This window comes from Fistularia commersonii, chromosome 29, assembly GCF_037954325.1.
Source record: "Fistularia commersonii isolate RoL2024-O1a breed Wild chromosome 29, RoL_Fcom_v1.0, whole genome shotgun sequence".
NCBI classification, from domain to species: Eukaryota; Metazoa; Chordata; class Actinopteri; order Syngnathiformes; family Fistulariidae; genus Fistularia; species Fistularia commersonii.
In genome coordinates, this window is record NC_141312.1 from 2,426,463 (window position 1) to 2,451,550 (window position 25,088).

General features: G+C 49.1%; 1 protein-coding gene across 5 annotated transcripts; it reads left to right on the top strand.

Moving 5' to 3' along the window:
- Positions 1-434: 434 nt before the first annotated feature.
- On the top strand, positions 435-24,241 carry cxxc5a (CXXC finger protein 5a). 5 transcript variants are annotated; one of them, XM_086176645.1, is made up of 4 exons: positions 435-793; positions 10,084-10,184; positions 10,289-11,101; positions 23,084-24,241. In XM_086176645.1, exons 3-4 carry the CDS (start codon positions 10,307-10,309, stop codon positions 23,126-23,128), a joined length of 840 nt encoding a protein of 279 aa, XP_086032771.1. In that variant the 5' UTR covers positions 435-793; positions 10,084-10,184; positions 10,289-10,306; the 3' UTR covers positions 23,129-24,241. The 5 variants fall into 5 exon arrangements, with proteins under 5 accessions (XP_086032771.1, XP_086032774.1, XP_086032772.1 ...); XM_086176648.1 differs by having other exon boundaries at positions 23,087-24,241; XM_086176649.1 differs by having other exon boundaries at positions 464-797; positions 23,087-24,241.
- Positions 24,242-25,088: the final 847 nt, after the last annotated feature.

Below are 25,088 nucleotides of genomic sequence, written 5' to 3' on the forward strand. Positions count from 1 at the left end.
GTTAAGGTACATATGGAAGTAGTATTGCGGTATGAATATACATAGATATGTAATATCTTACATGAAACCATGCGGCATTTCATAGGGACTTTAGAGAGGATGCTACAATGGAGTAAGTGTGCGAATTAAGAGTTGTTGTCGTCGGTGTGATTGTGTTGCCGTGGAGCGCCTGGATCCGGGCACCGCGGCGGCGCCAGACACAATCCCATCCCGTCTTTTGTATCGGGCAATAGAAATAAAAAAAAAAAAAAAAAAAAAAAAAAAGAAAAATGCATGCAAAAATAAATAAATAAAGAGGAGAAAAACACCTCTCCCCCCCTTCCGCTGCTCTGAGTCCCAGCCGGAGCGCACGGCCGCCCCCCGGCTGGCGGAGCTGCGCACCGCGGAAAAAGTCCACTTCGGTTTTTCCGCGACGCTCCAAAAATCTATGAAATGTGTTTGCATGTTCCTCTGCAAGCGGGGTTGTAGAGGTGGGATTGCGAGCACCGAGAAAGCTGGGGGAACCCACGCGTTCCTGCCTCTGAGAAAGTACGCTTTTCCCCAAATAACTGACGGTGAATATCCCTTTTTTTTCTCCCTCCCCTCGTTTCCACATTCGCTACCAACAGACCGACACTGTAGGATTGTGTTTTCGGAGAATAATCTTTTTTTTTTTTTTTCCCACCAACCCCCTTGCCCCCCTTTTTCTTTTTTTTTTTTTTTCTTTTTTGTCACCATCCGGCACGGCAAGGCGGCTGAGACACGGAGCGGCTCGGACCGCGGGAGAACCTCCCCTCTGCTCGGATCTGCTTTGGTAGGTGCGAATAAGAACCGGGGCCCATGTTTGCAAAAATATGCAGATACACGGAAGGGGAGGGAGGCGGCGGCGGCGGCGGTGGCGGTGGGGTGGGTGGGATGGAGAGGTGGAGGTGGAGGTGCCGGGGAGGGGGTGGGGGGCATCATACTTTTGTTGAAGTCTGCCGAAAGTTGGGATGTCATCTTCATATAGGGATCAAGTTGTCGGCGGAGGAGCCGGGGGCGCTTCGGCGTTACGCGGCTGCAGACCGTGTGCTGGCACCGCGGACGGACGGCCGTCCCCTCCGTCCCCGTCCCCCCCTCCTCCGCCTCCTCCTCTCCCGTCCCCCACCGCCACCCCCGGCCGCCGCTGCTCGGAGATCACCGGCTCCAGACAAAAGCTCGCTGTTTTCACCCGCTCCCCCGACGGGGACGTCCACCACCACCCCCCCCCTTCTACCTTCTTTTAATTTTATTTATTTTCTCAACCTCTCTCCCTTCTCCTCCCCCCCCCACCCCCACCCCCCACGCTGGTTGCCGTGCGTTAGACGCCCCGGCGCGGCGGATATTCCCGGATATTCCGCGCAACGTGACGCTTTATTGTGAATCAGCTGTTTAAACTTGACGCTTCCTGTCCGCGGGAGCCGCGTCCGGGGGCCCCGGGGGCCCGGCGCCCTCCACAATTAAAACTTTTTTTTTTTTAATTTATTTTTATTTTTATTTTCTTTTATTCCGGGGGGGGGGGGGTCGTGCGGTTCACGTTGTTGTTTTTTTTTTGTCGCCGGTTGTCCACATGGGTGACCGGGTTCTTCCTTCCCGGGGGGGAGGAGGGGTTAGTGGGGGGGGGGGGGGGGGGACGCGCCGTCTTATTCCCCACGGATCGCTTCGCGCCATCGGAAAGTTCTCAGGTGGGATCGAGGGCTCGGAACGCGGGGATTTACGGTCAACCCTCCACCCCCTCCTCCGCCCCCCCGCAGCAGTATATCACCCCCGCCGTTTGTTTTTCTCCTCCAACTTTTTTTTTTTGCGTGTGTGTGTGTGTGTGCGTGTGTGTGCGTGCAAGGAGAGAGGGAGGGAGGGAGGGAGGAGAAGGAGGAGGGGTGGAGGCGCAGCGGCAGGTTCTAGGCAGCGGATGAAGCCTCCGGTCTGATTATCGCCACAACGCCGCTTAACTTCCTCTGCGTTTGCTCTTGCGTGTGTGTGTGTGTGCAAGTGTGTGTGTGCAAGTGTGTGCGCGTGTGCACGCGCGGCGCCGCTCTCTCGCCGCGCGTGCACGCGCGTCTGTCGACAGGAGGTGGGAGGAATAGAAGATGTGGAGCCGTTGGAGCCGCGGAGCCAGGCACCTTCGGTCCGCAGACCACAGCGCGCCTGCAGCGGGGGAGGGAAGGGGGGAGGAGGAAGAGGAGGAGGGGAAGGGGAGGAAGGGAGGAGGAGGAGGAGGAGGAGGTGGGAAGGAGGAGAAGGAGGGGGGAGACAGCTGAGTTATTGTGCGGAGAGCCGACGCGTCCCCGCGTCTCCGGCGCTGTTGTTCCGGAGTTTGCGGCGGACCACAGGCCCCGCGGCCCCTGCAGGAAATGATAGATTATTGTTTCCTACCTCCGTTTTTTTTTTTTTTTTTTTGCTTTTTAAAAGCCCCACTCCACGCGCTCGGCACCTGCGCGCGCAATGACGTCACCGACCAGGAAACGCGGGCGATGCGCACCTGACGGTTTAACGCCGAATGTGACCTTTTCCTCTTTATTTATTTATTTGCTTTTTAAAGTCACCTCCGCGCTGAACAAGTTGCACGAAACTATCGGTTCCGGTTCGTTCTTTGGAGAGAGAGAGAGAAAAAAAAGTCACATTTACCGGAAGGAGGTCAAACTCAGTGTTTGTGTGTGTGTGTAGGGGGGGGCTCTTACGTCACCGCATATTTACCCACACGTGACCCCCAGCAGGAAGTGTGATAGGTCAGCTGGTTATCTAAGCAGCAAGGCTGGCAAAGGCAAGCAGTTTCTTCTCATTTTCAGCTTTTAATTTTAGCTTTTAATTGTATTTAAGCATGATACCTTACACCCCCCCATCCAAACAAAATGGACGAGCCCAAAATAGCTCTCAGCGCTTCCCTCCATCACCTATTGATCAGTCGGTCGCCCATCGACTGGACCCCCGATCATCCATCAGCCAGCGATGTCGCTCCATAGGGGAGGAACGTTTACGCTTTTACGACACGCATCTGTTTTCACGCCGGTGTGTGTGTGTGTGTGTGTGTGTGTGTGTGTGTGTGTGTGTGTGTGTGTGTGTGTGTGTGTGTGTGAGTGAGCTGCAGGTGAACTTTGTAATGCACGCTCACAGTTGTCTTTTGCCGAAAACCGGAGAAGGTAGCGAGGAGAGCGTAATGAAAGCCGGGCGCCGTTCGCCGACGGGTAGAGCTGAGGTCTGGTAAATAAGCGTACACTGAAAAGTTTTTCATTCATTCATTATCTGTGCTGTTTATCTTGTGGTCAGGGTGACGGGGGAGCCTATCGCACCTGTCATTGGCCTGGACCGGTCGTCCGTCAATCACAAGGCCAAATATAGAGACCATACCTACAACCCTCATTCCCACATCTGTCGAATTTAGGGTCTCTCTCTTTCACCTGCTTCTTTTTGAAAACTGTGGGAGGAAACCGGAGAGCCCGGGAGGGTAGGGGGGGGAACCCCCATGCAGACACGGAGAACGTGGAGGCTCCACACAGAAAATCCTCCCTGTTGGAATCCAACCAGGGACCTTCTTGCTGTGAGGCGGAAGCGCTAACCGTGCCGCCTGCTCTGACCACCATACCAAGGAGGTATTAAACAATTCGCCTATTCATTTCCCCGCCGACCGATATGATTGATAACTCTCACATGTAGCCAGCAGATGGCTACAAATATAAAAAAAAAATAAATAAAAAAAAAGCGCAATCCCCCCGTTCTTCTGAGGGTTATGCACTGGAGTATTTCTCATGCAGGACCAGCAACTTACTGGAGCCTTCACTGGTTGCCTGGCAACGGTTCCAGGCGAGGACACGGTTTGGTACACAACACTTCGTAAAAACAGCGAATTGACGTCTTTTGCTCTCCATCTCTTGAGTATATTGAGCAAACGAGAAGCACGTTAATTAGTGGGGTTTTTCACCGGCTGGGAGGTAAACGTGCCTGAGCCAGGTCGCTTCCACATCCTGCGCTAAGCTATGCTAACAGGTGGGAGATTCATTCTCTTCTGTAACAAATAGTGATATTTATTTAATAACACTGACTATCAGAGGAAGAAGTTTGTAGTGTCGCTGCTTAATTTGGCAAAAACTGAAATTGACATTTATAACCCCCCCACCGCCACCACTGAGAGGAAGACTTGACTGAAACAGGAAATTCAATCTGCAGAACTAGCTAAGATGCTACGCGGAGACTTTCAATGGATTCCCCTCGAGTCTGTTCAGCTTATTTTGGAGGTGTTGAAATTTAAGAGGAACACTGATACAAAGCAAAGCGAGTGATTAGCGAAGTGTTTGGATCTTCACCCTGATCCTTCAAGGGCTCTTCAGTTTGTATTCTACTGTTAGATATCGATAATTAATGGTTTTGTGTGGAACATCCGTGTTCTCCACGTGTTTGCGTGGGTTTCCCCCGGGTTCTCCGGACGGTCGCTGGCGATGAACGTCTCCAAGGATGTTGATCAGAGATGACGTGTGAATGAGAGAGCAAAAGGTTGTATGTTAAATGGCATATAAAAAAAAAGTGCATGAATGACTGTATGTCTCTAAATCAGGGTTCCCCCTGCTTTCCGGTCCGCAAAGAAAATCTGTCTTGGTACAAATCGTAGTTGTTTTTTTTTTTTTTTTTTTTTTATTAAACCTTTCGATCTTATTTTGAAATGCGACTATTTCCGCCTTGGCCTCGCTGCCGCACTTATCTTGTGGCATTTCACACATCAGCTATCACAAGCTAGCCCTCGAAAAAAAAAATGTGCCAGAAACAAAAGTCGCTGGAGAGCTTTTTCGGGAGGAAACGAGCAAACGATGAGACCGCAGAAGCGTTGCAGACCGCCACCAAAAAGAAAGCTGCGTTATAGTGAATTGATATCATAGCGCAAAAAATGATTGTAACCGTGTAAACATTGTATTCAGATTGACAAAAGTCTGTAGTATTGGAACCCCCGCGCCTCTAACAGGTCCGCAGAAACATTTTAATACATTAAAATTGTCCCTGGCACAAAAAGGTTGGGGACGGTTGGCTCTAAATGATGTGTTTATGAGAGACGCCGGTCGTGTTTTTATGTGATGTGTGAAAGGTTGTATGTCAATATGATTCTCTGGCATTGGCGCCAGTGAACCCGAGTGCAGGACGAGCCCCGTGTCGATTTATGAATGAGAAAGTGTCCATCTGTGCTTAAACTCAACTCTCTAGTTCCTGTTTGTTTGTGAGGGAGCTTCAAAGAAAGATGACCGATATAATAGTAATAGTAATGCTAATAATAGCATGGCGCAATAATCCCGTCCAGTTACTGCTATAGACTTCTGGTTCCGACGGCGGTCGTGATTTGACTCGGAAAAGAAGCCGCGCCAAAGCGGCGAACCTTCAGTTCCTGCTGCTGCTGTGAATTTATTCGGAGGTCACCTGCTATTTTTGCGGAGGCTTTTATCGCAGGTTCACATCACGCCTTTTCCGGCCACACCCCGGCCCCGCGACCTCCAGCTGAGCTCATTTGTCGATTCGGGGGTGGAGGGGGTTGAGGCTTCACACATGCGGCTGTTAGACCATATTGATCATTTGCACCATTTATATCCGAATCTTTATCTCCAATCCTGCAATGCAGAGCGGATAGGTGGACAAAGACGGGACAATCGTGAAAATATCAAATACAGCTGATATTTATGCTCAGGTTCACGGTGAGATAGCTCCTGGTCTCTGCGGGTCTTTTTTTTTTTTTTTCCTTTCTTTTTAATGATGACTAATTACAGCGCCGTTGTAGGGGCCAATTCACGGCAACCCGAGGTGTAAAGATTAAACATGAATCATAGTATCAAAGTCTGCGGCAGGAAATTGAGTAAAAGCGCTTAAAGTACAAAACAACACCAATTATCTTGTTTCAGCGGCGTGGCATCGGCGCCCGGCGTAACAGCTGCGGATTGGGAGACAGTTCACATCAGGACATAATCCTTCTGTAAGCGACGCAGGGAGAGGATCTGAGGAGTGGAAGGGCTCGATTCGTCAGTAAACCGCACTCTCTGGATGTTGTAAAAAAACGTACACAAAGCCCAGGAGGCCACGTGTTGGGCCTTTTTATTTATTTATTTATGTTCCGACGCCATGTGCCGAACGGGGGGGTTTTCTGGCCTCAGCCTGGTCCGCACGTCTAAGCGGAACCCTTAAATGTAAACCGGAGACGCGAGTGAATCTTTCATTTCATGCTGATTTATTTTGCGAGTATTGGCATCAGTGAGCAGGTATTTCTGTTTAACACAGGAGCTATAAAGTATAAAGTCATCGGCATGATTGACCCCATTTGTTTCATTTGTTATTAATAATACATTATCTCCCGTCAGCCTTACTCCCAATGAATGAGCGTTTCTACAAACCGTGGACGGCGGTGATCTCAGCGTTTCTGGAAACAAAAACATTCCCGGCGAGCCAAAAGCGGCCTCCGCGGCGAGGTCGAGGGTTTTTTTGGTGAAGGTGAGCGGCTGGTTCGCGTCTGGGATAACCCGGGTTCGGGATCAGGAATGAGGTTAATGTATCATTCGTGGCAGCCAGAGTCAATTCTCAAAGTTAGTTGTAATTAATAGACCAAAATGGCGATATTAACGGTGACAGATGGGAGCAGCGACCCGCTCCAGGAGCTGCTTTTGTGATGACAGATCGTTTGGCCCTGCTGCCCACTCTTGGAAATACACTAACAACTGTTTTAGGCGTTTTTAAAAAAAAAAAAAAAAATGTATGTATGTATTTATGTATGTATGTGTGTGTTTATATAGATTTGTGTGTATATTTATATCCATATATAATATATATATGTATGTGTGTGTATATATATATATATGAGAATAAAAATGAGAATATATATATATATATATATATATTCTCTTTTATATTTCTATCTGCATCCACCAGGCAATCTATAGATAAACCCTTCCCCGGGGATTGTAGCGGTTTATTTCTGCTGAATGTGCTTGGCGTTGTATGTTTTCGGAGCATAGACGTCAGTCAGCGGGGTAAATCCACGCCGGCGCATGAAGATGTCAGAGAAAATCCATGAGTTCATATCCAGAGTCCTTTTTTTTTTTTTTTTTTTGTAAAAAAGAAAAAAAATCTAAGACAAGAAATCCGGCGCCCACTTTTTAGACGTTTGAAGATATGAACGCGGTACCTGAGGTCGTCAGAGATACGTGCTAACGCAGAACCCACGTTTACAGCCGGCGTTCTCCAAATAGAACAATAAGAACAACAGCTGGACCCGACAGGTCCGTTGTTCCCCTTTTTTTGGCCACTGGCAACCTACATCAGGTCTCCCTCGCTGCCACCCACCAATTTGGCACGGCGGTAACGGTTGCCAGGAAACCCAAAGGTTCGTCGTGTCACGATCGCTTCTCGGGGAAAAACGCGACGCTTCTTCTCGGAAAGTTATTTTCAACCAATTGCGAAAAAGGGTGGGAAGCCGTTGGTGGATGGGATTTGAAAACGAGGCAGGTCCCGAGCGACCGTCGGGGGTGGGGGGGTGAGTGGATTACGCTTTTGGATGATGTGGTGATTTCTGAGAGGCTAAAGTCGGCGCGGGGAGGCACCCGCTAATCCTCGCCGTAACCCCGCGCCACCAAAGTCCCCTAATCAGGGGCCGTGTTTGAAGTGTGACGTAGAGTCAGCGCATTTTATTTTGCCGGAGCTGCGTCGTCGGCGTTTGAAAGTAGGCGGAGACTGTGACATTACGGTCGACAATCCAACGCTATTAATCTTTGCGCGGCGGAAGCAGTTCCCCTTAGTGTATGTGTGTATACAGGAAAAACAAAGAACGAGCTAATTACTCTGAAAAACTCTAAGGTTGCCTGCTGAAAGTCCTTTCTCCTGAATGAGTTTGAGGATATATCCGCACAACCTTCAGTTTTGTTATTTTAGCTTTGCATTTCATTCTCCCGGTCGTTTGATTTCACCCCCCCCCCCCCCTCTCCCCCCAAACAAATGCGACGCAGAAGACGCTATAAAACGTGACCCGATGACCAAACTCGCACGTAATAAGTGCGTGCGCTCGACTTTATCGCCTCGCCAGTGCGTGACGCCGGCGCTGACGCCGAGAAACTCGGGCGCTTTGTCACATTCCTGCTATCAGTTGACTCCATGAAACGGCGGCGGCGGCGATGTGTGTCACTGCAATTCAAAATACCATCATCAGCCGGTCAGCTGTTGTGAGGCTGGGAGGGGTGGAGGGGTGGGGGGGGATAATGGCATCCCTGCGGAATCATAACATCGCAGCTGATCAGTGATATTTTTGAAACCGTTCTCATCGGCCTTGATTGCCAATTTTGTCACTTTGTAGATGACTGGAGGACTAATTTATTCCAGCTATTGATAATATGCCCAGTTAATTAATTTTGTGGAATACGCCAGTCTTTTAGCACATTTACAGTATTTAGAGCATTGATGAAGCAGTAGGATCAGAGCTGGATATTCTCCCGGGCCGTGATTAATCAAGAAATGGTGTTGGACACGAACCCGAGCAACCCCAATTTACTTTTGTTAATGCACAGCTGCCGCCGAGCCGCGCGTTTGAGTGGGAAATTCAAACGTCTATCAGTCACCACTTTGCCGCTGTCAACGGCATTAAAGCGCTCGCAAATGACCACTGCCGGCGTCGGTTTTTATATCCGGCGTTAAACGCAACAACGCACCCCCTTCCCACCACCACCACCACCACCCCTCACTCTCTCTCTCTCGTTCTTGTTATAAATTCGCCCCGCAACCGAGAGGAGACGCAATTAGTGCTTCAGATGCTTTTGGGGAAACCGGACCCTGGTCAGCGCTGCGGTGGGAGAAACTGAAACTATGGGGCCGAGGGGCTGTGGAGCTGGCTCTGGTTCGCTGGCGCCACATCCCCCTGAGCTGGTGAGAATGTGGGGGCTGTGCTCTTGCCTTTGAAGCTTTACCTCCCACTAATTCTGGCCTTCCAATTTCCACACACTGCACAGACACCCCCCACCACCCCACCCCTCCATCCTCTTCCCCTCCTTTTCCCTTTGTTTCCCTTATAAGGAATGGCCCGGCCATTTCCTCAGCGTTTCTGTGGGAGGTGGTATGCTTGTTTGTGAACACGGACAGGTCAGGAGAATAACAGCATAGTTTCCCTTTTCATAGATGAGCCGCCGCAGGAATCTCGTGCCGAAACCCGGCGTCGAGTCTCCCGTTACCTGCCCGGCGAGTCATCTTCCCCTCCTCCTCCTCCTCCCCTTTTGTCATTCGATCTGACGTCGGGCTGAATCGCACGGCTCAACAGGTTCGAGCTTTCGGGGAAAAAAAAAAAAAAAAAAAAGTTAGCGGTTGGAATGCGGCGCGGAGGCGACGCCGTCCCGTTACGACCATCGGCGCTAATCGAGGGATACGGGTGACGAGGAATATCCGGTCCGGAAGGTCGTACGCTCAAAAGCCGTGACAATGCGGCAGGAGCATAATAAAGAACGGGGAGTTTCAAATAGGAATATTTACAAGGCCCCGAGTGAAAACAGCGTTTGACGCGGCGCGCCGAGAGGTCGTACGAGAGTTCACCCGGGCACCGCTTCAACGCGGGCAGCGTGTTGAATGTCGCACCTCGGTTTCAGAAAGTTTTTTTTTTTTTTTTTTTTTTTTTGCAGGAGGTCCCTCATCCCTGTAATTTAGTAGTTCTAAAGCATGTAAAGGGGAAACAATAAATCAGTGTTTTTTTTTTTTTGTTTTTTTTTCCCGCATATCCACTTTGACCCGACGTAGCTCCTGCAATACGGATTCAGGGACGTTTTTGTTTGCAGTAAAGTAGCGCAAGAGGCGCGGTTTGCCCCCGCGGCCTGACCTTCGACCCCCGTCGACTCGAGGCAGGAAAGGCGTCTGAAGCCCCGGCCGATCGCAAACGCGGATCGGTGAAACAGTTCACCTTTCACGAAAGATTGAAAGCGTTTACGGCGCGGAAATCGTCAAATAAGGGGTGCCGCTGTTGTTTGCGCGCTATTACGTGACTCTCATCTCGGAAATGTGACCTTAAAAAGAGCAGAAGAAGGAAGTTACATGTGAATGTCTGAATGAAGTTGGCTTTGAGTAATTCATACAACTCTCTCCTCTCCATGTGTTAAGTTTCCAGATGGCTCATGAAGGAAGCGGATGAGGGCTGAGCTGTAGTGAGGAGGAAGGCTCCGGGGCCTGTCTGTTGTCAGTTGGCTGATTAGTCGGTCAAGGTGAGCCGCCGCTCTCACCGGGGCGCAGAACGGGCCGAGAAGAGGTATTTGCTCCCCCTCCTCGCTCACCCCCGCCCCCCTTTCCACCCTCACCCCCAACCCAGGCACATACGCTCTGGACCATGTCTAGCGGGCTGTCGGAGGGGGGCCGGACAGAGGACCTGGAGAGGAGTAGCTGCAAACAGGACTCTCCCGTTATAGAGCGCCGGAACCGCAGCGGGATCATCAGCGAGCCCCTCAGCAAGAGCCTTAAGAACTCCCGCACCCTCTCCCAGTACACGGCGGTCTCCTCCGCCGCCACCAACGGACACAAGGACAATGGCGAGACGAAGAGCCACTCGGCCAAGCATCAGGCGCCGCCGCAGCCCCAGCCCACCGTCTCGGCTCTGACGGCAGCCAAGTTGGACCGGACCCTAGAGCAGGTTCTGGAGGGACAAAATGGCCTGCTGCACTTTGCCCAGGCGGCAGCACTGTTAAAGCGGGCCGGTATGGAGCACATGCTCCTGCCGGGGGGCATGGGAGTGGGAGTTGGCGGCGGAGACGCAAGCTCGGGGGCTAGCGACTTGGAGGGCACGTCTGTCACGGACGCCGTAGGTGGTCCTGTTGACTTCCCATATGGAGTAGGGGGTGGCTTCCCCTTCAACCCGGGGCTTTTCATCATGACGCCGGCTGGAGTGTTTCTGGCGGACAGCGCGCTACACATGGCCGGCCTGGCCGAGTACCCCGCACAGAACGAGCTAGCCTCCGCTATCAACTCCGGTAAAAAGAAGCGGAAACGTTGCGGCATGTGCCCACCGTGCCGGCGGCGGATAAACTGCGAGCAGTGCAGCAGCTGCCGGAACCGCAAAACGGGCCACCAGATCTGCAAGTTTCGCAAATGTGAGGAACTGAAGAAGAAGCCCTCTGCTGCTCTGGAGGTAAGGAGGTGTCCGTCTCGATGCTCTCTTGCTTTGTTCCCTGAATACTCACCCTGTAAGATGGAAGCCGTGCATATTATTTTCCAGATGAATCGCAATGTGATGCAACTGCTGTTTTCATCGGTTTCTGCTAAACAGGATTCGCCGTATAAGGGGGGGGGCTGGAGAAGAACGACGGCGCTCGGAGATATTTTGGTCGCACGGCAATCCAGCAACAAGATACCCGTCAGAATAGTTGGATTCAAATGAATCGGAATTTAAAAAGAAACGGCAAGAAGTGATTGTTTCGGGTGATGTATCTGGATGTAAACAGTAGCCAGGCAGCACCTTGGCTAGCGCTTCTGCCGCACTGAGAGGAGGTCCGACGGAGATGCCTTTCCGTGAGGAGTCTCCACGTTCTCCACCGTGTCTTCGTGGGCTTCCTCCGGGTTCCTCCAGTCCAAAACGGCTCGTCGGAGAGCCAAAATTACCTGGATGTGTGAAAAAAGCTAGCGTGTCTCTATATGACATGTGAATGAGAGAGCGAGTGGTTGTGAGGCTTTACACGTGGCCCTGTGATTGGCCGGTCCAGGGTGAACCACGCCTCTCGCTTAATGACCGCTGGGATTGTCTCCGGCCCCCCCGTGCGACCCCGAGTGCAGGATAAGTGGCGTAGATCATGAATGAATAAGCAGTGACTATTGGGTTGCAGGGTGCTCCTGACACCCTCTGTCAGCCGCTTGACTGGGCCGCCTTGCGTTCCCACTCCGAAAACAATGGTTTTACACCCGTTTCACGCACGCAGCCTCGCCATCCATTAGATTTGAAGTGCATCGCTTTTTGTAAAATTTCTTTTCTCCGTAGCCTGAACGGAACGGACGCCTGTTTGATAGCGCGGCACAGCTGGGTGAACCCATCAGGCCAGCACTTTCCCCAGGTCTTCCCCCGTCAGAGAAACTTGTCAACAACACCGGCGTCACTGAAACGTATATATCTGGAGAAAAGAAAGGTGGCATTTCTGTGCAAAGGTCTAAGTAAAGGTTCTAAGCCTACGGAATAACCGAGAAATATCCCAGACACCTCAGAGGATGACTGGCCTCGCGTTCGGGGTGCAGCCAGGCCGTATTTGTGCGACTGCTCGACGCCAGCACGACAACGAAGGTGGATTATCAGCGGGGCCGTGGTCGTGGCTCAGCGGGCGCGCGGCCCCGCTGTTAGTTTTCGATCACAAAACACACACCCGCTGCAATTTAGCATATTTACTTGACGTATGTATATTTCGGATTAGCGTACCCCCCCCCCCCCCCCACTCAGTTTAAACTGCGTTTACCGTATCAAAAGGAGGGTGACATATAATAGAAACGTCCGATAGACAAGGAAAAAAAATTGGAAATTCGGCTCATACCAGCTCTTCTGGCGGAGCGGCGAGGCATCCGCAGGTGGCGAGGAGCGAGCGGGACAGACGCGCGCTCTCACCTATTGTTTTCGTCCTCGCGTCGCTAAACAGTTAGCTCGGGCGGACGCGTCCCGCCCGCGCCCGCTCACGTGTCCGCCCCGCACGTGAATATGTTGAAGGTCCCCGTGTGAGAGCTGGCGGAGGGACAGCGACGGTGCATATGCGTACAGTATGTGTGGCTATGTTTGTGTGCGTGCGTGTATGGAGGTCCATCTGGTCGCGGCGCCGTCATCTGGAGCACCAGGTGTCAGTGCGGCGCATGTGCCCCCCCTGCCCCCTCCTCCCTCCGCCATCCCCCCCCCCCCCCCCCCCCCCCCGCCGCCCTCCTCCATCCCCCCAGCCCTCCCTTTGCCGCCTCTGTCCTTCTCTTCCGCTCCTCTAAACGTCCTGTCCGTTGCCTCCCGTCGCATCCGGCGGCCCCGGCCCCGCTCCGGCCGGGGCTGACAAAACAGCCGATCACGCGATCGATTCCGGCAGATGTTCCATCTCGGGGGGAAATACACTTCTGTGATCGATGGACAGATAAAGACACAGATAAGTAGCACAATGTGAACATAAAGTCATGGGGAGGCCTAATTGATGCTATTGTCTACAGACACATTTTTCTTCAAACTCTTTTAGTCTTGATGTTGATGGAGGCCGACAGCTCGGCCTCCGGCTCGCCGGCTGAGAGGTCTGCGCCGATTTGAAGGGATGCGCCGATTTTAAAGGGATCGTTCGGTCACTCGACAATCACCTTATGGTTTTCGTCGTCTCAGAATTTATAGAAATACATTGCAGCTTGACTATAACCGTAAAATAAGATGAGCAGAGCGGGCGTTCCTCTGATCCGAAGAGTCCTTGGGCAAGACACGAAACCGCCGGTTAGCGCCTTGCATGGCAGCTCTGCCGCCATTGCTGCGTCTGTGTGTGTGTGTGTGAGTGTGTGTGTGCGTGTGAATGGGTGAATGTAATCAAGTGTAAAGCTCTGTGAAACTGCAAGGTGGGAAAATGCTATATTATAAGGAGACCATTTATTTTTTAGAATAGTTTTTGGAAAACTGACGTCTGTTTACTATCCCTGATTCAGGTGTCGGTAAACTATCAGCATTGAATATTGTTTACATTTCATTTTTGACCCAGTTAAGCTCAAATATCAGCCATTTAATTCACAAAATACGAGTGTCTGCACTCGCCTGCCAAACAAGCGGCGCTGAAATATCCTAATATCACATGTTGAAGCGTTTCCGCCCGCCGGTTTATTCACTGCCGCGTTGACGTCTTGCTGCCGTCCGTGTAGGTGGCATCAAATTAACAGAAAAGTTGTCATTTATGAGTTGCCGGCGACGGTGCCGCGGCAGTCGGCCCAAATCTGGCGCCTCACATGCCGGAGGGCATGAATATTCATGGCGGCTCATGGCCGACACGGGTCATCGCACCACCTGCAACGTCACATCCCGCCGATGCTGCAATGGCAGCACATAAACAAGCCCTTTGAACGCAACGGCGGTCTGACTGACTGGAGAAATCGTACGTGCTGTCATTATCTCCCGCAGACTTAAGATGTAGGAAGCGTCTCGGTCATGCCGTTTCCTCCCTTCGCCGTGCACCCTGATTTATATTTTAGCCTAATAGTAGAGCAACGGACTTTGCTAAAGAAATATCCTGAAGGCTTTTCCCTTCAGGGGTCGCCGCAGCGAATCCGCCTCCTCCATCTAACCCTATTGCATGTATCCTCTTCTCTCACATTCAATTATTTCATTTCCTACTTTGTCAAAGAAATATGGTGTTTGTCTGATAGCGCTGCTTCTCTGTTAAACTATTGTTGATACCGTTCACTAAAAACCGCTATAGCTGTCAAAATTAAACGCCATGAAATGTACTGAGAGCCCAGGAGTGGGTTAAACGGCGCTAAAGATGGGCTATGAATCAGGGGAATGTGGATATAATCTCATGTAAGTGCCATCATTTGCCATTACAAAGTAAAATTATAATAACAAGCGCATTCTTGGAAAGCTGCGCTTTCTGCCGCGCCACAGATGTTCAGCGGGGTTCGCCGTGAAAAATGTGAGAAACACCCGGCCCAGTCCGCTTCGCACCTCAACTTTGGCGACGACGGGGCAATCTGGTTTTGATCCTCTGGATTTTTTTTTTTTTTTTTTTTTTCCCCTCCTAAACTCCCCCAATTCCCCACATTTAGACTCTGTGATAACTTTAAGCACAATAGGATCAATAGGACGACCTGAGTGTTCATAGTGAGTCTATAAAACCCGCTCAAAATATTATTATTATCGATGTGCAAATTTAGTGTGATTCTACAAATGACTGCAGGCGTTGGGAAGTGAATGGACCGGAACCCGAATGCAATCATTTATAATGTTAATGCGCTGAAGATTTTGAAATGGATCTGAATTTTAAAGGCAGATGAGGGGGAGAACTGTCATTTTCAAGGGTAATACGTATTCGCCCCGCCTCGCATTATGTCTGGCCTAATATATCGACAGCCTGCACTACACCTTGTGTGGGGTTGATTGGTCCACATGAAACCGCACACTTCCCGTTCACGGCGCGGTAGTTTCTTGGATCTCCCCGTCACTGAGTCAGCAGCTGCGGTGCAGTAAGTGATTAGATCAGAGAGCACATCCTGTCAGAGAGCGTGATGTCATCAGCGCCGCTTGAATGTCAGATGATGAGATTCCTGGAGAATCTGCTGCATCATGGGAAAAAAATGCACAAAAAAAAAAAAACTTTTTTTTTTTTTTTTTTTTTAAGGGGATGATGTAAGGGTGCGGACATGTGCCGACAGACAGCTCCCGCTATCTTTGACCGTGTCCAAAACGCAGTTGCCGGAGAGTCTGGCGGCACCTGTGCTGCCGGGAGAGCTGTTACCCCTGGCTCGTGAAGGCCGGCGTGAACTGCCGCGGCTCAAAGAACCCCCGAGAGCCACATTCCCCACCCCAACCCCCAATCATAGACCGGGTATCGCGGCTGTTGCGACGCGTGTGCAGCCTCTAAAGGGCCATGACGTCTTACTCGACACACGCCCGGCGGTCAGTTGGCGCCGCCGTACTTTCGCATAGAAAAAGACGGGGTGAAATTTCCTCCTTTTTTTTTTTTTTTTTTGTTGTTGTTTTACCGCATTTGAATCGAACGGCTAAACCCGTGTTTATGGGAAGCGGCGAGAAAACGCGTCAATATACAAGTGCAGTCCGGCAGCAGTGTGCTTATTTTAAGGGTGTTGACGGCTCATGGCACCTCAAAGAGGGAGCGTAAAATTGGCAAGTGAGGGGGAGTTAGCATGCAGGGGCCTTTGCCACCTCACAGCTCACTGGCTGAAGATGTCTGGATTTATTCTGAGAATGCTACAGTTGATAGAAATAAGTGGGAAGGCAGTACCTTAAGCTCCACGTTTGAATAGCCTGGAGTGGTGTTAGTCTCTGCAGAGCCGCTCAACACGGAGGAAGTGGAGGAGAGCGGGGGGTTAAGAAGTTGGGAGTGCATCCGGTTATGGTCGGCCACACGGCCCGAGAGGCGACTGTTTTTTTTAGTTATTTTTTTTGCTAATAGTCCGCCAACAATCTTAATTATTCACGCTGATTTTCATGCTAATTCATTGTTTTCTCCCTCTCTCTCGCTCTTATTATTGCTATTAATTACTATTCATTTCCTATCGTGGTAATGGGTATTATCTTGCCGTTCCAGGTGTTGTCACTCGGGTTGATCGGAGACCCTAAATTGCCCGACGTGTGAACAAGCGGATGAATGGTCGTTTGTCTCTATTTGTGGCCCCGCGATCGGCCCGTCCGGGGTGAAGACCACCTCCGGCTCCCCTGAGTACGGGATACGCGCAATAGATAGCGATTAAATGAATAATTTCCCCAACGCACAAGCAAGAATTTACACAAAAATGAGAAATTTATCCCCCTTAAGTCATCAAGTAATTATGTTCAATGCCTATTAATTGCCCCGATGCATGCGAAATGTCTCTGAAAGCCCGGCAGCAAAAAACAAACCGGACGCTCCCAGAAAAACTGCATTTGGAACTTTTATAACCGGTTTTTCCGCCGAGCGACGAAGCCGACGCTCGAGAGCCACTTTGTCGGCGTCAGACGGCGCCGTGGGTTCAGTGCACCGGCCTCATTATCTCCGTGCCTCGCGGCGGGATCACGCAGACTGACATCGCTGCCGACGGACGCCGGGACAGGTTGCCGGGCAGACGGGAGGGGGATGACACGCCGGAGTGGACGGAGAGAGAGAGAGAGAGAGAGAGAGAAAAAGAGGGAGAGAGGAAAAGAAGGCCTGTAATGAAATCAAGATCTCTTACCGTCGTTTGTGATCCGGATTAGACATATGGGGTAAAAAGGAAGGCGTATTCTTCTAGATAAATATCGCATTATCTGCTTGATTTGGGAAAAACATCCACTGCGGACACAAGAGGAAGGAATCAAATAAGTGATTATAAATAACGGTGGCGTCGTCCCGCTTCTCTTTGACTTTTCTCCTCGTTTCTTTGACATTCGGAGGATTCTTTGTGACTTTTGAAACGCGTTCGGCCGCACGACTAATTTGAAGTCTCGGGCTGGCGGATGCCGACGTTCTCCCGGAGAGAGGATGTGTGTCAGTGTGTTTTTTGGTCTCGTCGCCGCAGTCGAGTGTTTGAACCTTCGCGGTTGGTTTCGCGTGTTTTTTTTTTTTTTTTTCCTTTCCCCTCGCGAAACGTTAATTGTTTTGACCTCGTTTGAAATGTCACCCTGAAAGTAAAAACCTACGAGTCGGAGCGAGACGCGAAAACGTCAGGCAGTCGGCGCGCGCAAACGCTGAAAATAGACTTTGCACCGACGGAAGGGGAGGGGGTTGTCTTGAACCCCTCGGGTAAAAATAAACTCGCCGAGAATATTCACGTATATCCTTGAATTTGCGACGGCAGAAAGTGAACGCGTAGCATTTTAAGCGTTTTAGATGAACCGATGATTTGTCTTGGCGAGAATCCCAAGCCGGCCATTATAGTATTTATTAAGAGCGTTTTGTATAATTAGACACATGTGCGGAGGAGGCGCCCAGATGGATTTTGACCTCCGAGGGTTCACCGCGAGCCCCGAGCACAGGATCCAGATCATTAACTTTGTTCTCCAAACATCCCTTGCATCATCTTTAGAGCCGACATTTACGCCAGCGCCTGTACGCTCATCGCCAGCCGGATTTAAAATGACAAACGAAACCGGATCTCGAACGCGCTCGGACCGGCAGCGGAACTCGTCTGACCCCCCCCCCCCCCCCGAACTCGTGTAATGTATTCCATTATGCGGGCAAAGTTTACGCAAGTGGCAACTTATTTGCAGTATTTACCCGGACAAATCACATGAATATATTCATATCAGCCTCCACTGACTTCTGGAGTGGAAAAAAAAAAAAAAAAAAAACAAACCCGCCTCATTTAGAAAGTGCGTGTTTTTGTGCCAAGCGGAGGTCATTGGAGTTCCCTTACAGTCGCGGTGAAGTGTTTTCTCTCCGCTCGGCGGACGCAGCAACATCCCCGGCGTCGGGGATATTTTGCATTCATTGTGCTCAAAAGGGAAAACCCTTCGAAACCGGCGAGTCCAACTCGCTCGCCGAATTTTTACATGCGCGACTCGCCTGTCTTAACGGGGCAGCGGCTCTTACTCGGCGTTGGGGCAGCCCAGGGGTGTTCCCGCCCCCCCCCTCCTTCCTCCTCCTCCGTTGACAAATTGTTTGTGCCGAGATAAATGTGCTCATCTTGTTTGGGAGAGAAAAAAAAAAAATAACACGAAAAAAAAAACAAACACATCAATTGATTTTAGTGATTGGCCACTTCACACCCACAAGATCCCATCTGTTTGAACCAGCAATCAGAGTTTGGGGGGGGATTTGTAAAACTGCTGCCATTTTCCATTGATTGTTTTGTAATGAGGAAAAAAAAAAAAACATTTACAGTTCAACTGCGCTCGTGTCCCCGCGTGCGACGCCAGATGTTCCCGTCCCGTCATGTCATCCTTACGGCCGGAAGGTCGTCATCGAAACCGATCCCGAACGTTACCGTATCGCTCCGTCGGGGCTCAAATCAGAACTAATTTGTGGAATAAATGGCTGTTTAAGTGGAAAAAGAAACCGTAATGACAATCATTATTATTCTAATAATAATAACTGTGTTTGGAGGTGCGTCAGTTGCAGGCGACGTGACGCAAATGTACTGGAGGAAGTTGTAATTCTACTTTAATTACTAACAATGCGTTTTTTTTTTACCTCCTGCAAATCATATGAACGTATTTTGATAGTTTTGATGTAAACAGCTTGTCGTCACGGTTGCGGGGGTACCCGGGTAACCCCGGTCCGAGGCTGGGTTCACCCCAGACCGCTCACCTATAGAGACACACAACCGTCCGCCCTCTCATTTGCACTTTATGTCGAGACATTCAAACCATTCACCCTCTAATTCACGCGTCTTGGCAATTTAGGTGTTGTGTTTGTGACAAACTACCTTCCTGAATACGGAGAGTGACATTGACGGTATTAGCCGGTCCACCTTCAGCCTCTGCAACATTTCCAGTCGGGCCAAAATATAGTTTCTCCTAATTAAGTTTAATGTTTTCTCCCCCCCCCCCCCCGCGCTAAGAAGATTTATATTCCCGATACGTGTCCGGCCGGCCTGGAAATGTGCTGCGGGACGTGAAGGACACACTGGGGCGAGAGCGCGTCAGTCATATGACGGAGTCACCTGACTGTCTGGCCTGAGCACCCCCTCAGTGTAAACGTCCACCGCTAATGACATTAGCGAGTGGAGCGCACCGGTGTCACGTGAAACTGAGGGGGGGAAAAAAAAAAAAAAAAAAGAAATAAAAAAACACCACGCGTGAGAAAACAATATAACACACCTTGGATCGAGACTTACGAGGATGTAAATATTTACAGTAAATACGTAAAAAAGTTTGCTCATGAGGCCAGCGGTCTATTGATATGGTGGTATTTCAGAGCGTCGCCTGCTGTCTTCTCGCTAGATTCAATTGGCCGTTTTCAGAATCATGGGAATCGCGGGAGCACTCCAGGAGGGAATTGGCCGTCTCTCACCTATAAAGAAACCTCGCCCCTACAAATCATCCGTCTCTAAGGTTTTTTTTTCCCTTTATCGAGTGAAATAATACACTCAAAAAGTTCAGCTCAGTGACGCCGACCCCGAATACGTATATATGAAGGCAATTCAATCGTTCTTCGTTATGCAATTCATCATATAGTATTTGACTGAGAGGAATGGTTGGATTTCCGTCCCTCCTCCCCCAGCGCTCCAGCGTTCAGTGTTGTTTTATATATAAATACAGGTCAATAGGACCCGGGAGAGGCCGTCTGTGAGCCTCCGCGTGGCACAATGGAAAGGAATCCGACCTGTTTATTAAAGCTCGCTGATTTCTTTTTCTCTTTTTTTTGTAAGAACTGAGGAATTACCTCGGGATGATTGAGCTAACGGAGTGACATTTTGTGAAAATGGGGTTCAGATAATGCATGAATGAACGGGTTTTCTTTGTGACATTATTTCCACGCCAACGCCCGATACGGCGGTACGAGTAAAAGGGGAAATAAATCTGACCCCGTTTCCTCCGTACCTGCTTGAACGATGTCCTCTGGACTCCAGAGAAACTTTAAATGTATCTATCGGCAATTAAATTCCATTAAATCCGGAATTCCATTATAATCCGGAGGCGCTATTAAGTGATAAAATAATACGAGGTGTGTGTGTGTGCGTGTGTGTTCGGCGTGGTGATATCACAACTGTATCAGTTAACGGGTTATTTCAGATTAAATCAAGTTCAAGTGTTTGCGTGTTTGTTTTGCGTTTGCGCGGGTGTGTTCCTCTGTGTGTGTGTGTGTGTGTGTGCGTGTTCTCCTCGGCCGAGCTCGCCGTACTAATTACCTTTTTTTTTTTTGTTTTTTTTTTTTGTTTTGTGGAAGCGAACGGGTTTCATTGGTGTCAGCATGGGTTAACTTTGCCAATGAAAGTAAATGAGGCCGCCGAGCACGAGACCGGCAGCCACCTGGTTTAACGTCCGCACGAACAAAGGCTGCGGAGGGAAGGCCGTTCTGCTGATTCAAGGGTAGAGGAGCGATTCAAATATGCGTGTGGAGTAAGTAGGGCTATTGTTTTTGGTGTCAAACAAAGGTCTTTGAACTAATGAGCCTTCGAGGCGGCGGTCAGCTGCTCGGCGGGATGAGAGTTTTGATTCGCAGGTCACACGTCGCGGCCTGCCTTGGTTTTTTAATTTTGTTTTTTCCAAGAATGAAATAAATAACCCGAATCGCAGTTCTTCTGTTTTTTTTTAGATTTTAAATCGAGGCGGCGCAGTGGTTAGAAGGGTCGGATTTGGACGGGAGCGGGAGCCCGTGGAGTCTCCATGTTCTCCCCGTGTCTAGCTGGGGTTCCTCCCACAGTCCAAACACATATGGGAGGTTCATGAAATTGTCCAGATGTGTGAAGGAGAGGGTGAAAGGTTGTTTGTTTCTATATGACGCGTGAATGACAGGATCAATCAATCATGAGTTTCTAAAACTTCTTTTTTCTTTTTTGTTCCTTCTGTTTGTGCGCGCGATTGTTTCGACATTTTAGTCACAGAATTAGCAAAGATACGTCACAAATTGACGAAGATCCCGCCGCGGATACAATCGCAAATTCAGCGCCATAGAAATGACGGTCTTTTCCTCCTTTTAATTTCAAATGAAATTTTCCAAAAGGTCGGACCAGTTCAACTTGTTTGAAAGGATGAAGTTGCGTTCGGAGGCCTTTCATGCAAAATCGAATTAAGACGTAATCAGCGAAATGAAAGCGCCCGTCCAAAGGGAAAAACGCAGTTTGTGTCTGAAATGTGCAACGTAAGCCCGTGTTGTGTTTCGGGGCTCGGCGTGCCGGAGCGGGCGACCATCCAAGCACGGGGTTGGCGGTTCAACTCTCCCCGAGTCGCTCCCGACGGACTAGTTAGAAAGTTAGCTAATTGCACGGCAGCCGGACCACCTTTGTCGTGAGTGTGTGTGAATGCAAGGCGTGAAAGCTCTCTCTAAGTGGAGACCATTTACTCTGGATATATTTTGTTGACATGGGAACAGGACAACGGCGCTCAGGCAGCCGCGCCGACGTGCTTTTGTTTCCCGCGATTCCACGAATGCGCCGGCGTCGGGCGCGGATATGGAAACCGAATCTAAATCCATCATGCATGAGAATTTCAGTTTCGCAGTCTGACTCTTTGGTGTGATTTTCGGGGGTGTGCTGTGAGTGTCGGTTAACGCGCCACTGTGTGTGGAGGTGTGCGACTGTGCTTGAATACATATTGGTTTGGTGCGAGAGCGTGTGTGGGTGCATAAATGTTTGCCGAGCTCTTCCTGCCTCGCTCAAGGCGGAGCTGGCGAACGGAAGAATCCGTGCCGCAGAATGGAGTTGCACTTTGCAGGACGCCAGCCCCGCTGCAGCTCCGGGGGACTTGGGTGTCTGTCTATCTGCTGACTGGCAGGCCTCTGCTCAGCCCTGCAGCTGCATGCACACACACACACACACACACACACACGTGCGTGCGTAGATAACCCCGGCGAGAGATGGGTGGGGGATGGAAATGGCATCATCATTGATGGCGTGGGAGAGCAACTCGTGTGGTGGCTAAATAATAAATGTGGCCTATCAGGTTTTGTGTGAAGTCAAGGCTGAAGCCTTTTCCCGCGGTGCTTCAGAGGGGAGAGCGGCCACTAATGGGCCCGGCCACGCAGGACGGGAGACATTTTGGACCTGTTGATTGACATTCATTATTAAAGTGGTTTATAATCTATAAACTCGGTCCCGAAGCATCGAGGAACCGCTCGGGTTTCTTGTTTGAGACGGTCTCCTTCCTCGCTGCCACGTCTTGGACCACCGAAGCCGTCTGACTCGGCGCCCCTATAAACGCCGCCCGACTCATTTTCCCGAAACGCTTTTTTTATCGACGGCGGCGGCGGCGGCGTCATTTCCGAACAGAGTTCAGACCCCCGCTTGACGGATTAAAGAGAGAGGGAACTTATTGTGACGTGATTCTCAGCCCATTCTGTTGCTATTTTCTAATTGTCTCTATTTATATTTACATTCATATTTATTGACACTATAACTGTTATGTAAAAGAATATCTCCTATGGGAATGAATAAAGTTTCTCATGAAAATGCAGTTACAATGTAGATATTCATCTCAATCCATGGTGTATTATAATTATGGTATTGTTATTGTTGTTGCTACTATTTTTATTTATTTTTTATCATTTTTATGGTATTATTACTATTATTATAGTATTGTTATTTTTGTCGCTGCTATGCTATTTTTATTTATTTTAATCATTTTTATGGTATCATTACTATTATTATTGTATTGTTATCGTTGTTGATGCTACTATTTTCATCACGATTTTATCGTTATTAGGATATCATTATTATTATTATGATTGTTGTTGTTGTTAGCATCTGTAAATGTGTTACCTTGCATTAATAAGTCTTTCCTTGTCCCCCCGTCCCTCCCCGCCCCGTCCCGTCCCTCCTTGTCTTCTGTTTCTCCAAGAAGGTGATGCTTCCTACAGGAGCGGCGTTCCGGTGGTTCCAGTAGGACTCGTCCGGCCCCTACCCAAAGCTCTGCCATCAAGTGCAATGCCAACTCTTGGATTGTCTCCAGAACAGACACTGGCTAATAAACAAACAAACAAAAAAAAAATTAAAAAAAAGAAGAAAAAAAAAAAAAGAAGCAACAAATAGAGATGATAGAAAACAACAACAACAACGACGACGACGACAAAAACAAAGCAGAAAAAAAAGCAGTCGGGTAATGGATGCACCTACTTATTCCTTGAACCAAAAATTAATCGTAAAGAAAAGCATCTATGGATACTTTCATTCCCTTTTCTATGTTTCCATTTTGGTACCTTTTGTCCTTTTTTTTTTTTTTTTTTTTTTTTTCCCAGCAGGTTTTTTTTTTTTCCTTTTTTTTTTCTGTCGCTTAAAACATGGGGAACTGTTCATCGCCAGAAGCAGAAATGACGGACTGAGTGTGGACAATCAACTAATTTCTGTGTTTGGTGTTAATGTTGTTCATGTGTGGAAAGATACAGTACTTGTGTAGAGAATGTAAATTTACAGCTATATTTTAAAACTAGTGGCTAATGGCAAACATTATTGTAATTCTTCACCGTTATGTTACTTAAACCCTCGTCTATTTTACGATTCGTTTTGTCTGAGACGGTAGTTTTCGAACAGGTCGGCGGAGCGGGGGGAGCCGTTCGAATCGCGTCCGATTTTCGGATTCAAAAAAAAAGAATCGAACAAGCCCCGCCTCCTCTCCCCGCGAACCGATCAGATCTCCAGAGACTCCCCGCGGGGCGGAAGATGCCGTTTGACCAGATCCGTCACTACTGTATCCTCCTCGATCAGCCCTCCTCTGCATTTCCAAACTTCTTCGAGTGGAACTGGCAGCCTTTTTGTTACTGTGGCCCTACTGAGCACGTGCCAATGCTGCTCAGGGCAATAGCACTAAGAGACAGCACTTGCTCTGAGTCTACCCTACTGAACGCACTGAGACAAGATTACTTTTTTTTTTTTTTTATTTGTTATATTTTCATGATTTTGTTATGTTGCGGGGTAGCTACAGCTTTTAAAAATAACCGATCTTTGTATTTGTTTAGAAAAAAAATTGGACTGGTTTTTTGTGAATAAAAAGGAATGCATGTATTTGTGTCAAATGTACCATTCTGATGTCGGCCTACTTGTCTGTTTGCACGTTAGGTTTTGCCGAAGAAGCTAAATTTGGGAGGCTTTTCATTCGATATTTTCATGCGTTGTGAAGGAACAGGTGGGAAGATGCGGGTCGTAGGGCCGGGAGACACGGGTCGCACCGCAATCGATGGTGGAACGCAACGCATTTCCCCCACAGCTGGTCCCTGGTTCAATTCCAACGTGTGAAAGTGTATGTCTCTACACGACGGGCCAATGACAGGGTGAATGTGTGTGTGTGTGTGTTTACATTACGTGTGAACGGTTTGGACGTGTGAATGGTTGTATTTCTCTAAATGCAGCGCGAATGTGAATGAAAGGGTGAATTATCGTCTATATGACGTGAATGAAAGGGTGATTTTTTTTGTCTATATGATGTAAATGAAAGGTTGAATTATTTGTAGGAATGCGAATGAAAGCAAGAATGGTTGCAATGAATTTTTATGGATGTTATTTTATTTAAGGATGCATAACTTTAGGGATGAATGGTTGCATGTGTCTATATGACAGTGAATGTTGTGTATCTCTATATGACATGGAAGTGACAGAGTGAATGGTTGGCGTGTGTGTGTGTGTGTGTGTGTGTGTGTGTATATGACGGGTGAATGGTTGCGTGTCACAGTATGTGGCCCTGTGATTGGCCGGTCCTGGGTGAACCCCGCCTCTCGCCCAATGACAGCGGGGATAGGATCACTGTTAACACTGTAACAATGATGAAGAGGTGAACTTGCAGGCCTCCCTCAAGCGTTTAAAGAAAAAACGTCTGAGAAAAAAAAATATATATATACATATATATATATATA

Coding starts and splice junctions, on each gene's coding strand:
- cxxc5a (XM_086176645.1), top strand. CDS start 10,307: ATGTCTAGCGGGCTGTCGGAGGGGGGCCGGACAGAGGACCTGGAGAGG. Junction 11,102..23,083: donor AGCCCTCTGCTGCTCTGGAG/GTAAGGAGGTGT, acceptor TGTTTCTCCAAG/AAGGTGATGCTTCCTACAGG.